The sequence below is a fragment of the Macaca nemestrina genome, chromosome 15 (genome assembly GCF_043159975.1).
Source record: "Macaca nemestrina isolate mMacNem1 chromosome 15, mMacNem.hap1, whole genome shotgun sequence".
Classification (NCBI taxonomy): Eukaryota; Metazoa; Chordata; class Mammalia; order Primates; family Cercopithecidae; genus Macaca; species Macaca nemestrina.
In genome coordinates this window covers 62,021,161-62,033,474 of record NC_092139.1, presented here as the reverse complement: position 1 = coordinate 62,033,474, position 12,314 = coordinate 62,021,161, and the positions used below count along the sequence as shown (strand labels likewise).

At 43.7% G+C, this 12,314-nt stretch overlaps 1 protein-coding gene and 1 pseudogene across 1 annotated transcript in view; one reads left to right on the top strand and one right to left on the bottom strand.

Moving 5' to 3' along the window:
* LOC139358554 (POTE ankyrin domain family member G-like) overlaps positions 1-7,686 on the bottom strand; it is a 29,458-nt gene extending 21,772 nt beyond the window's left edge. Inside the window, exons 1-3 of the mRNA XM_071079793.1 lie at positions 6,694-7,686; positions 2,180-2,294; positions 1,847-2,020 (exon numbers count right to left, since the gene is read on the bottom strand). Coding sequence (XP_070935894.1) covers positions 1,847-2,020; positions 2,180-2,294; positions 6,694-7,655 — 1,251 coding nt within the window. The 5' untranslated portion in view covers positions 7,656-7,686. The remainder of the gene's footprint in view (positions 1-1,846; positions 2,021-2,179; positions 2,295-6,693) is intronic.
* A 3,862-nt stretch (positions 7,687-11,548) lies between these two features.
* Positions 11,549-11,919, top strand: LOC139358868 (cyclin-dependent kinase 2-associated protein 2 pseudogene; annotated as a pseudogene).
* The last annotated feature ends 395 nt before the right edge of the window (positions 11,920-12,314 follow it).

Sequence of the window (12,314 nt, the reverse complement as noted above, 5' to 3'; positions counted from 1 at the left end):
GGAATGGTAGCTCACACCTGTAATCCTAGCATTTTGGGAGGCTGAGGTGGGTGATTCACTTGAGCCCAGGAGTTCAAGGTCAGCCTGAAAAACATGGCATTAACCTCATCTCTACTAAAAACAAAACAAAACAAAACAAAAACAAAAACAAAAACAAAAACAAAAACAAAAAACTGAGATTGGAGAACCACCTGAGCTTGGGGAGGTCAAGGCTGTGGTAAGCTGTGATCACACCACTGCACTACAGCCTGGGGAACAGATTGAGACCCCATCTCAAAAACCAACCAAAAAAAAGTTAGATTAATGTTATTGGAAAGGAAAGATTTAAATGAATTAGCACATATCCAACTCCAACTCTTCTAGAAATATCTTAAGTTTCTGAGACATAAGAATTTACATATTACACTTATGTATTCATGGTTCTTAAGCAGAAGTGTATCCAGATTTTGAGAAATTTGTTGTTGTTGTTGTTGTTGTTGTTAGAGACAGGGTCTCATTATGTTGACCAGGCTAGACTCGAACTCCTGAGCTCAAGCAATCCTCCCACCTCAGACTCCCCAGCAGCTGGGACTACAGCCATGCAACACCATGCCTGGCTTCAAGGAAACATTTTTAAGTGTACATACTAGACTTACTCTATCAAAATCTTCAGGGGAAAGCCTAGACTTGTGGATTATTTAAAAATTTTCCTGAGGTAACTGGAATGCACAACTCTAGCTGGAAGCTAGTGCAATAGATGATTACTTCAGTCTCAGCGCTCATCCACATAACCAATTCCCTTTATCATTTGAGGATTTGGCCAAAAAGAGGAAAGAGTAGGAGAGACACTCATTTGCAGAAAACATCACATAATTTTCCCCGGTAAAAGTAGAACAAGGTCTAGTAAACTCAAAATCCAACCTGATCTTGCTCCTTATAAGCCCCTTATCACCCACCTTCCCATCAAGATATTCTAGAGCTGAAAGCAGAGTTGAGACTCCAATTGGCCATTTTTACCAGAATAGGACACTAAGTCAGTTAATTACTTGTCGTTCCCTCTGCTCAAGTGTTTCCCACTACATTACCACCTATTCACTGCCAATCTGGATCCTCAGAGGCTTCCTGAAATTGATCTCTAAGCAGTTTACAACCCCCTAACTCCCTCTCCCAAACTGAAAACTGTCATTCTCTAAAATTGAAAAGAACCTTATCTCACCATACAAAGGAAACAAATGAATGATCAACAGCAACACACACACACACACAGAAAACCTCTTCATGGTCTTTCCCTCCATTACCTAATTTCCAAATTGGTCTTGATATTTCTGATTGCTGTCTTTTTCCCTTTCCGCTTCTGCCTCATGTGCAATCAGAAATATCTTAAGACTTGTCACTGAGAAAAAGACTTGTCACTGAGAAATCCATCACCTCATATCTATTACTGTTTTTTGTTTTGTTTTTTTTTTGGGGGGGGAACTTGCCAAAGGGGCAGGATTACTATTCACTGAACTGTGTTTGAGTTTTCTTGGAGTTTTAATGTAAAACCTATTTCCAGGGCAAATTTTGTCATTTTACATTTATTAGGGAAAAAAAAAAACCTGGCATGAAAAAAAAGTATTACCTTTTACAAATTCAGTGTTTTTTAAAAAAACATAAACCACAAGAGCATTAAAAAAAAACTGTACCCTCGAATGCTTCTTTAAAAGTAACAATATTTAAAATAAAGTCTTAGATAATTAACTCATTTCAAAATATTTTCATTCAGGTTATGCTTGAGCTTCCAAATATGGAAAACTGGCTCTTACCCAGGTCAATGTTAAAATGAATGCATTTCAGTATTTTGAAGATGAAATTGGTAGACCTATACCTTGTTTTTTGATTCAATATCAGCACCGTATAAGAGCAGTGCTTTCGCCATTAATTTATCTTCATTGTAGATAGCATAGTGTAGAGCAGTATTTCCATACTCATCTGGAATATTTGGATCAGTGCCATGTTCCAGCAACATTAATGCACATTCATCTTCTTGGCATTGTACAGCCTGTCAGTATTAGACCAAAAATAAATTATAAGTCCTGAGAATTAAAACTAACATTCCACAGCTTTCACCAACTAGTTCCATTTAAATGAGAAAACTCATTTTTATGCTATGTATTGAAATCAAAGCCATCTCATGCTGATATAGTTGACTACTGCATACCTTGATCAGAGCTGTTCTCTTTTTGTTGTCAAGGACATCAAGTTGACATCGTCTGTCCAGCAGGAGTTTTACTATTTCTGAATTCCCATTGGCAGAGGCCAGATGTAGAGCAGTCCTATGAGAGTGAGAAGATTTTTTAGGAAATTGTAGTGCACTATCTACAGCTACATCAATGATTCATGCAATAGCAAACACAGAATAGCCTGCTATTACTCTGCCTTCAAAACAAACTTAATTTCCCTTTGAAGAAAGCACACTACTTATTACCTCATGACTCACTGTATGAATGAAAGAGCAGCCTATTTGAATAGGAAGAGCAGAGCCCTTGAATGGCATTCAACCTGGGCTGGAATCCTACTTGAAGCTCTGATGCTTCCCAGCTGTTGCTTACCTTTTTTGGCTCTCAATTTCCTCATCAATAAAATGGGAATGAAAAGAGTCGATTTCTCAGAGGAAACCACAGTATTGCTTAAATAAGACTCTACATGAAAGATATAGAATAGTTCCTAACACAAATAACAGCTCAGTAATTGTAAGATATTATAATTTTTACTAATACCACTAAAGACAACATTTGAATTCAGTAAGATGATACAATTATACCTACACTTTCAGGTATGTTTTAAAGATTACAGGTAACGATGTATTTTATTGATTCTAAGATGATCATTGTCTCTATGTTTCACCATTTCTCACACTGAAATGCCACTTATAATTCATGATTTACTATAACTATAATTGGCAGCATTTAAATAATTCTCTTATTGAGACATACAATAATGGGGCATCATACAATCCCTGGTGCCTTACATTAAGTAGAATATGTTACAATATAACATGTCTGGGGCAGTTCCAGTCAGATGACTAGCATTTAGATAAATTTTAGTTCTTAAAAGAAGTATGGAATAAGAGGGCTGAGGTGAAAACACAAACAAATTTCTAAAATAATCTATTTCTTACTTTGGTTTTCAAAAACTTTACGCCAAAGAAAGCTTGAAATTCAAATGAATGGCATGGGCTCATTTTTATCAATACTTAGATTTATACAATGTATGTACATTAGATATTTCCAATCATTCATATTAGGATTTAAGACTATTATAATTCTTCTCCTTTTAAAATGAATTTATGAAACTATTTGTGGAGCTTTTTTTCAACGTTTACTTTCAGGGGTACAGGTGCAGGATGTGCAGGTTTGTTACATAGGTAAAAACGTGTCAAGGGGGTTGGTTGTACAAATTATTTCATTACCTAGGTGTTAAGCCCAGTACCCATTAGTTCTATTTGCTGCTTCTTTCCCTCCTCCCACCCTCCATCCTCTGATAGGCCCCAGTGTGTGTCGCTTCCCTCTAGGTGACTGTGTGCTCTCATCATTTAGCTCCCACCTATAAGTGAGACCGTGCGGTATTTGGTTTTCTGTTCCCGTATTAGTTTGCTAAGGGTAATGGCCTTCAACACCATCCATGTCCCTGCAAAGGACATGCTCTCGTTCTTTCTTTTATGACTGCATAGTATTCCATGCTGTTTGTGTACCACATTTTAGTTCTTAAAAGTACTAAAACAATCTTTACCCAAGACTTATACATTTTCAGAAGGGTAGTTGAGGGTTATCTTTTACTGTTGTCTACCTTCAGAAATGCTTTTGTTTGAAAGGAGGGAAGAAAAGTTTCAATTGAGATTACCTCCTAATGCCCCAATTTTAAATCTCTCAACTTGCTCAGGCCCAGCAGGTAAATATGAAGTTTTCAAAGACGGAAGGATCCTGAGAGATGGTAGAATATGCCTTCCACATAATAGGTGTCTGGCTTAGGTTTGATGACTAAACGGATTGAAAGAATGCATAAACACAGCTTGGGAGTTCAATATTTTTAAAGAATGCTCCTGTTGAGTAGAGCAATACATTTACAATAGTAATGGTCATTTATATTTGCTATGTTAGTTTTCATAAATATATAACTAAAATAATTAATTCATACCTTTTACACATGTTTATATATATAACGAAAAGATAATTTTATAATAAAATATATATACAATAAAATCTACAGGAACAGGTAAACAGAAACCCTCTACTTCTCAAGAGGGTAAAAGTTCACAGAAGATAGCTATCCACAGGAATAAAAATAAATAATAAAATGTGAGAAATTATTTGTATCTATGCAAGTAGCACATTCCTTCTCTTCCCAAGGATTATTTCATTACTAGTGAAATTTAACTAAAACTTTTCAGATATTCATTGCAGAAATCACAGATAAGAGAAAGGGAAGAACTTCACTTACAAATCCCCAGAAATAAGTTTGATTATGTTTTCTACATGTTTTCAAGTAACACAAGAGCAGATTCTGTTTGTGTAGGTGTATAACAAACTGATTTTTTCCTCACTTGATATAGCAAAGCACATCTTTGCACGACAACATATCTCTGTATCTACTGACACCTTCAATGGTAACATGTTATTCCATCCTATGGATGCACTGAAATTTTTTCATAAAATCTTTATGTGAGCTCTTCTTAATACACTGCTATTTTAAGCAATACTAAGAAAAACATATGTCTCTATTTCATATAGATATTTCAGTATAATAGAGTTGATAGGTAAAAGGCATACACACTTTTAACATGTGGTTCTTATCATCAAAGTGTGTTAGAAAAGTTGCAGCAGCCTAAACTTTCAGCAACTACATAAGTACCACTGTTCTTCACCCTCACAAACTTTGTGGATAGAAGACAGTATTTCATTCCTTTATTTATTTATTTTTATTATTAATTAGTTTATTTATTTTTGAGATGAAGTCTCATTCCATCATCCAGGCGGGAGTGTAGTGGTGCAATCTCAGTTCACTGCAACCTCCACCTCCCTGGTTCAAGCAATTCTCCTGCCTCAGCCTCCTGAGTAGCTGGGATTACAGGTGCATGCCACCATGCCTGGCTAATTTTTTGTATTTTTTAGTAGAGACGGGGTTTCAGCATGCTGGCCATGCTAGTCTCAAATTCTTGACCTCGTTATCCACCTGCCTTGGCCTCCCAAAGTGCTGGGATTACAGGCGTGAGCCACCGCGGCCGGCCTTTCATTCCTCTTCTAACTTCAGTAGAAAACAGTATTTCATTCCTCTTCTAACTTAAATTCCTTCTCTTACCAGGAACACTACGTTTTCCTATGTGCACAGGTCACTGGTAGATATGCAAAAAAGTACCTTGCCCAATCTTAAATTGAGCTTATTTTATTATATCTGCATATATATGCTTGGTTCAGTGGCTCAGGCTTGTAATCTCAGCACTTTGGGAGGCTGAGGCGGGTGGATCACAAGGATAGGAGTTCAAGACCAACCTGGCCAAGATGGTGAAATCCTGCCTCTATTGAAAATACAAAAAATTAGCCGGGTGTGGTGGCAGGCACCTGTAATCCTAGCTACTCAATAGGCTGAGGTAGAGAATTGCTCGAACCCGGGAGGCGGAGGTTGTAGTGAGCTGATATTGCACCACTGAACTCCAGCCTGGGCAACAGAGTGAGATTCTGTCCCAGAAAAATAAATAAATAAATAAATAGTTGCATATATAAATAGGCTTTTGTGTTTTCTTCTGGTATTTTTCTCCTTTTGTATATTTAAAAATTTTAATCCATACTCCAGGAACTTACTTTTGTGACATAAAAATCTAGCTAGTTTTCTCCAAACAGCATGCATTTCATTTATTAATGATTAATCTTGCTTTATCAATATGAAACATCACCATTATCAAGTGCTAAATTCTTACATATATTTGGGTATTTCTGGATTTCCTATTCTGTTCTATTCATTGATATTTTTTCAGCTGTTAGTAAACAATTTGTGGAAATAGCACATTCACATTTTGATATCTGGAAAAGCAAGTCTTTTTCCATTCTGGTACAAAAAATTAACTTATTACAGCAATAAAATACAGGATGTGCAGTGTAAAAATGCTAAAACTTTGCTATTTTTATTTGGCTTACGTAAAAGTGATAAACACAGAAAAAGCTCACATCTTAAGAAAAACGAATCTTCCTATTCAAGGACACAAACCATCTTCCCATTTCAGTTTCCTTGTAAGGTTCCTCAGTAAAGGACATATTTACATAGGGTACATTGATATCAAATCCATATTGGATTTTATTTGAAAAATATTTCGCCCAGAAGTTGATATATTATGGGACTTAGTTCTCAATATACACCTTTCTATAATGTATAGAACATTGTTTTAAAATGTGTACATTAAAAATAATCTGCTGCATCGACTTGATTTTGCGAGTTAAGTCACTTTCATACAGTCTATTAGTGTTCTATAAGGGAAATTATAATCGGATAGGAAATCAGCTAAAGTTTTGTTTCTGTGTTGTTGTTCATAAAGGGCCTGTGCCCTGACCTCTCTGAGGTTTCCACACCCAGGGTGGTGTGGGGTCTGCGGAGGAACAGAAAGCCAGGACCCCGATCCCTCCAGGAGGGTATGCCCCCATCATCCCCCCACGTCCCGCCTCCTCCCAGCCCAGGCCCGGTTACCTCTTTTGTTTGTCCGTCTTGTTCACGTCAGTGTCGCTGAGCATGACGATGAGATCCTTTCTGGGGACTTTACCCCACCAGGCAGCTCTGTGGAGCTTGTCCAGATCTTCTCCACGGACGTGGTACCTGGGCTCCATGAAGGCGCTGTCGTCATAGTCTTCCCAAGCTTCCACGTTGCTCTCCCCGCGCCCCTTGCAGCTGGGGACGTGGTACCTGGGCTCCATGAAGGCGCTGTCGTCGTAGTCTTCCCAAGCTTCCACGTTGCTCTCCCCGCGCCCCTTGCAGCTGGGGACGTGGTACCTGGGCTCCATGAAGGCGCTGTCGTCATAGTCTTCCCAAGCTTCCACGTTGCTCTCCCCGCGCCCCTTGCAGCGGGGGACGTGGTACCTGGGCTCCATGAAGGCGCTGTCGTCGTAGTCTTCCCAAGCTTCCACGTTGCTCTCCCCGCGCCCCTTGCAGCGGGGGACGTGGTACCTGGGCTCCATGAAGGCGCTGTCGTCGTAGTCTTCCCAAGCTTCCACGTTGCTCTCCCCGCGCCCCTTGCAGCGGGGGAAGCAGTGGCAGCACCACTTGGCCATCTTGCTCCTAAGTGTCTTCATAGCAGAGTCATGGTGGTCCCCAGAAGTGCCCACGTTGCTCTTGTCGCTCCTCCTGCAGCAGGGGAGGCAGTGGCAGCACCACTTGGCCATCTTGCTTCTAAGTGTCTTCATAGCGGAGTTGTCCTGGTCTCCAGAAGCACCCACGTTGCTCTTGCCACTGGCCCTGCAGCAGGGGAAGCAGTGGTGGCACCACTTGCCCATCTTGCTCCTGAGACCAAATGGCTTCTTCACAGCGGAGGCAGCGGGTATTGAAGAAACCTCAGCCACCATCTGCTTTGAACAGCCAGGGGAGGCCGGTAGTCGCGAGCACATCGCGTCTCCCAACCAGTTTCGCCAACTAGCAGGAAATTCTGGGTTTCCCATCTGTTTGAAGACAAAGGTTAATCCCAGCCAAAACCTGCCAACCCCAGCAGGCGAGCCCGGCCCACCCCACCCGGGAAAACCCACACCCAGCCGGGGAAAGCCCACGCCCACCCGGGGTGATCCCACGCCCCCCCCCCCCCCCAGGAAGGGCCAACCCCCGCCCCGCCCCGCCCAAAGGAAACACCCAACCCAGCCAAGGGAATGCCAAGCCCAGCAGCGAAAAGGTCAAGCCCAGCAAAGGAACGCGATGGAGGAAACGTCAATCCAAGCGAGAAACACCGGGCAAAGCGATTAACGCCGAGCCAAGCGAGGAACGCCAAGCCAAGCCAGGAACGCAGAGCCAGGCCTAGCCGTTACAGGCTAGCCAAGCCGTTACGCGGGTGCGCGTGCGGTGTGCGCACCTCAGGCGGCGTCATTGCACATGGCACAGACAGTGGCCAATGTGTGCAACCTGCGCACAAGTCTTGGCGCCACGAATATCAGTGACAGCCTTGCGTTCCCGGCAAACTTCGTGGGAACTGGCCGAGCCTTCAGGCTATGGAGGAGAGGCCTCTGGTTGGAAAAAGCCTCTTGAAGCAGGACAGAGGCTAGAGCGCCTGGAACTGGAGGATGCTGACAGGCTCCTCTGAGGAAAGCCCACAAGACACTCGTGGTAGTGCTGTTGCGGGTGGCCACGGCTGCTGGTCAGAGCTCAGGCTTCTTTCTTATATTTGTTTTGGTTTTATTTTGCTACTATTTTCTACTTTCTTGATGTGATAACTGAAATTTTATTTGAGAAATTTCTACTTTTCCGTCATACACATTTAGTGAAACACATTTTCCTGCCAGCACTGGCTTTACCTCTGTTGAATCAAGTGTGATATGTCGTATTTTTATTCAGTTTAATATATTTAATAGTTTCCCTTGAGACGTTTCCCTTAGGAGTGTGCTTGCTGTTTAGCGCTATTCACAATAGCAAAGACATGGAATCAATCCAAATGTCCATCAATGATAGACTGGATGAAGAAAATGTGGTACACATACAACATGGAATACTATGCAGCCATAAAAAAGAATGAGATCATGTCCTTTGCAGGGACATGGATGGAACAGGAAGCCATTATCCTCAGGAAACTAATGCAGAAACAGAAAGCGAAACACCTAATGTTCTCACTTAGAAGTAGGACCTGAACAATGAGAACACATGGACACAGGGAAGGAAACAACACACAATGGGGCCCCTGGATGGGGGCAGGAGAGGGAGAGCATCAGGAAAAATAGTTAATGCATGCTGGGTTTAATGCCAAGGCAATGGGTTGATATGTATAGCAAACCACCATGGCACAAATTTACCTGTGTAACAAACCTGCACATCCTGCACATGTACCCCAGAACTTAAAATAAATAAAAATGTAAAAAAGAAAAAAACCAACAAAACTAAAATGTGTGCTGTTTATCTTTCAAGTATTTAAGATTTTGCTGTTATCTTTTTTATTTTGAATTGGATGCCATTTTTGGCTGGAGGATACATTCTACATGATTTCAGTTCTTTTAAAACTCTAATGTTTGTTAAAATGCAGGACACAGACCATCTTGGTTTATGTTCTGTGGGTACCTAAATGTTCTGCTGTATTCTGATGTTAGGGGGTGGAGGAGCAGGGGTTTTTGTTGTTTCGTTTTGTTTTGTTTTTTTGAGGCAGAGTCTCGCTCATTTTGCCCAGGGTGGAATGCAATGGCCTGATCTCGGCTCACTGTAACCTTCGCCTCCCGGGTTCAAGCGATTCTCCTGCCTCAACCTCCCCAGTAGCTGGGATTACAAGCACCCACCACCACACCCGGCTAATTCTAGTATTTTTAGTAGAGGCAGGGTTTTGCCATATTGGCCAGGCTGGTCTCCAACTCCTGACCTCAGGTGATCCACCCGCCTTGGCCTCCCAAAGTGGTGGGATTACAGGCCTGAGCCTCCGCACCCAGCCAAGGGTGGAGTACTTTATAAATGTCAGTGAGCGGCAGCCGCCAACATCAGTAGCTGCTGACACTGCTAGCGACTGGGGCGGACAGTGGCCAGAGCCGGGACCCAGGCTTCCTGCTACCTGTGCGTGCGGCGCACACCTGGAAGCTGTCCTCCCACAGCCTACACCGGGGGGCACAGCAAAGCTGGGACTCATGTTTGAAGGAAGGAAAAAAATCGAACGAGTAACCCAGCACTGTTCTTTCCAGATCCATCCCGCTGGCCCTCTTGTTTCCCACGTTTTTGAAAACTGGCTACTCTGACCTCAGATTCCTAAATCGCAGCCACTGAGACCTGGCTCTCAGAAGCCAAAGCCCTGGCACTTTCCAGGCTGAGCAGGAGGAGGTGAAGGCAGGCTGGAGGCTGGTCCAGGACAGCTGAGGGCTGACCATGGGGGGTCGTGCAGAGGCCACCACTGGGGCCGCTACAGGTGACATGGGATTTGGGCCATTGGGTAGAAGGCATGGAGATGGGGCACTGCCAGCGGAGCCAGGGAGGAAAGAGAACACTCTCCAAATTGTCTTCCAGGGTTTCCGTGAGCATTTTATTAACTCAGAATCTGTCAGGAATAATACTAGGGAGTTACCTTTCCCTGAAGATGGCTCTTGTCAGAGTAGTGAGATAGGCGTGTTGGGGGGTGCGGGGTAGAGGAAGAGGAATGTGAGGCTCAGTTTATACATATTAAGATCAGCAATGGTGTGCTGCTGGCAGGAGCAGAGCGAGCCTGGAGATTTGGGTGGCTGCAGTTGGTAAGTGGTTGCAATCCAGAGAGTGGGACTGAGATCCTCCCTTGTCATGTTAGCATCCCGTTTCCTGGGCGTGGCTCTGACATCCTGCAGGTGGTCATTTCACTCATGGAGGCTTTGTCTCTCTTCTATCACCCCAGACTCAGCTTCACACTCCAGAGCTGCACACCACCAGCCACCGTCATGTTAACCCCTTCCTAGGTCAATATGTCCCTCACCTGGAGCCCAATCTGCTGGACAGCCTGGGACCGTCCATTTTCGGGGTGGTGGGCAAGCTGGTGGCCATCGTGTTGCTGTGCAAGTCGCGCGAGGAGCAGAAGGAGACCGCCTTCTACACACTGGTATGCGGCTGGCCACCAACGACCTGTTGTTCACTTTGCTGGTGAGCCAGGTGACCATCGCCACGTACATGAAGGACGGGTAACCTGGGGCCAGCCCCTGTGCCAGTACAGCATGTTCATCCTGCTCTTCTTCAGCCAGCCCGGCCTCAGCATCATCTGCACCCTGATATCTATACAGGTAATTTGTGTTCGACATTCTCAGAGGAGTTTCATAAGCTTTATGTTTTATCTGGGTTATAAACAGAGTCCTCAAATGCATAAAAAAGAAATCATGCCAGGATTGAATTTCAGCAGGAATAAGTTTATTTTACCTATTCAAAATTAAAATACTTTTTTGTTTGAAAATGTGTTTTTGTTAAAGATACGTTTTTGAAAAAATTTAGGTAAATATTTAATAATGTCCCCTTTTCTATCCCAAGAAGTAATTTCATAGTTTATTTAAATTTTTTAACAAAAATGTAGCATAGATTTTTTAAAAAAAATAATTGCATATTTTAACTCAATATATCCAAAATACTGTGTCAACATGTAATCAATGTAAAAATTACTAGAGATAGTTTGCATTCTTTTTTCATATGAAATCTTTGAAATCCATTGTTTATATTACATTTTAGTATGTCTCAACTAACTCAAATGTGAAATTTTCATCGAGAATATCTGAACTGTATTTAGATTAATAAAAACTGCAGTTAAAAAATTCAACACAGATTTAGTAGGGGGCGTGCAGCCAGCTTGCAAATCAGATCTCTGCTGAGCGGCCAGGCAGCCAACCCCCGAGGAGCGGCCTGCGGCATCCCCAGCGCCCAGGAGTTGAGGATGTCCTACAAACCCATCACGCCTGCCCCCAGCAGCACCCCAGGCTCCAGCACCCCTGGGCTGGGCACCCCGGTCCCTACAGGAAGTGTCCCGTCGCCGTCGGGCTCAGTGCCAGGAGCTGCTGTCCCTTTCAGATCGCTATTTAAGGACTTTGGACCGCCTCCATGGGCTGCATGCAGGCCATGAAACCACCTGGCGCCCAGGGCTCCCAGAGCACCCACAGGGAACTGCTGTGGGTCACAGGGGAGATGGGCAAAGGGATCCGGACCACCTTTGCTGGGAGCAAGACCACCACGGAGCACCTGAAGAGGGAGATCATCCATCCCTAGTCAGAGTGCCTGGCAGAGACAGGGCGGAACCCACGCACTTAACAGGAAGCTCCTAAGCCTCCGTGTCTGGACTTTTCCCGGCCACTCCAGGGCACCTGCTTCTCCCTGGCCCTCATCCCTAGCTGCACTAACCATCCTGGGCTTCCTGTCCTGTGTCCCTTGATGGTGCCCTCAGGAACCAAGGGGCGGCTCTCACTCGAGGTGGCAGCACTGACGATCCTCCCTTCCCCCCACCCCACTCTGCCAAAGCAACAGAGTTAGCAGCGAGGTCCCCGTGAGTCCCACCCATGATCTGCCCACAATGTTGCCCACTGGAACTTTCTGCGGCCCCCACCACTCAGCCCTTCCCAGCACTTCTCCCACGTGCCCCCAGCCTCCTTCTCCCTCAGCAGGGGCTCAGGCCTCAGGCCTGACACTTCCCTGCCTTGTGTCTTTTG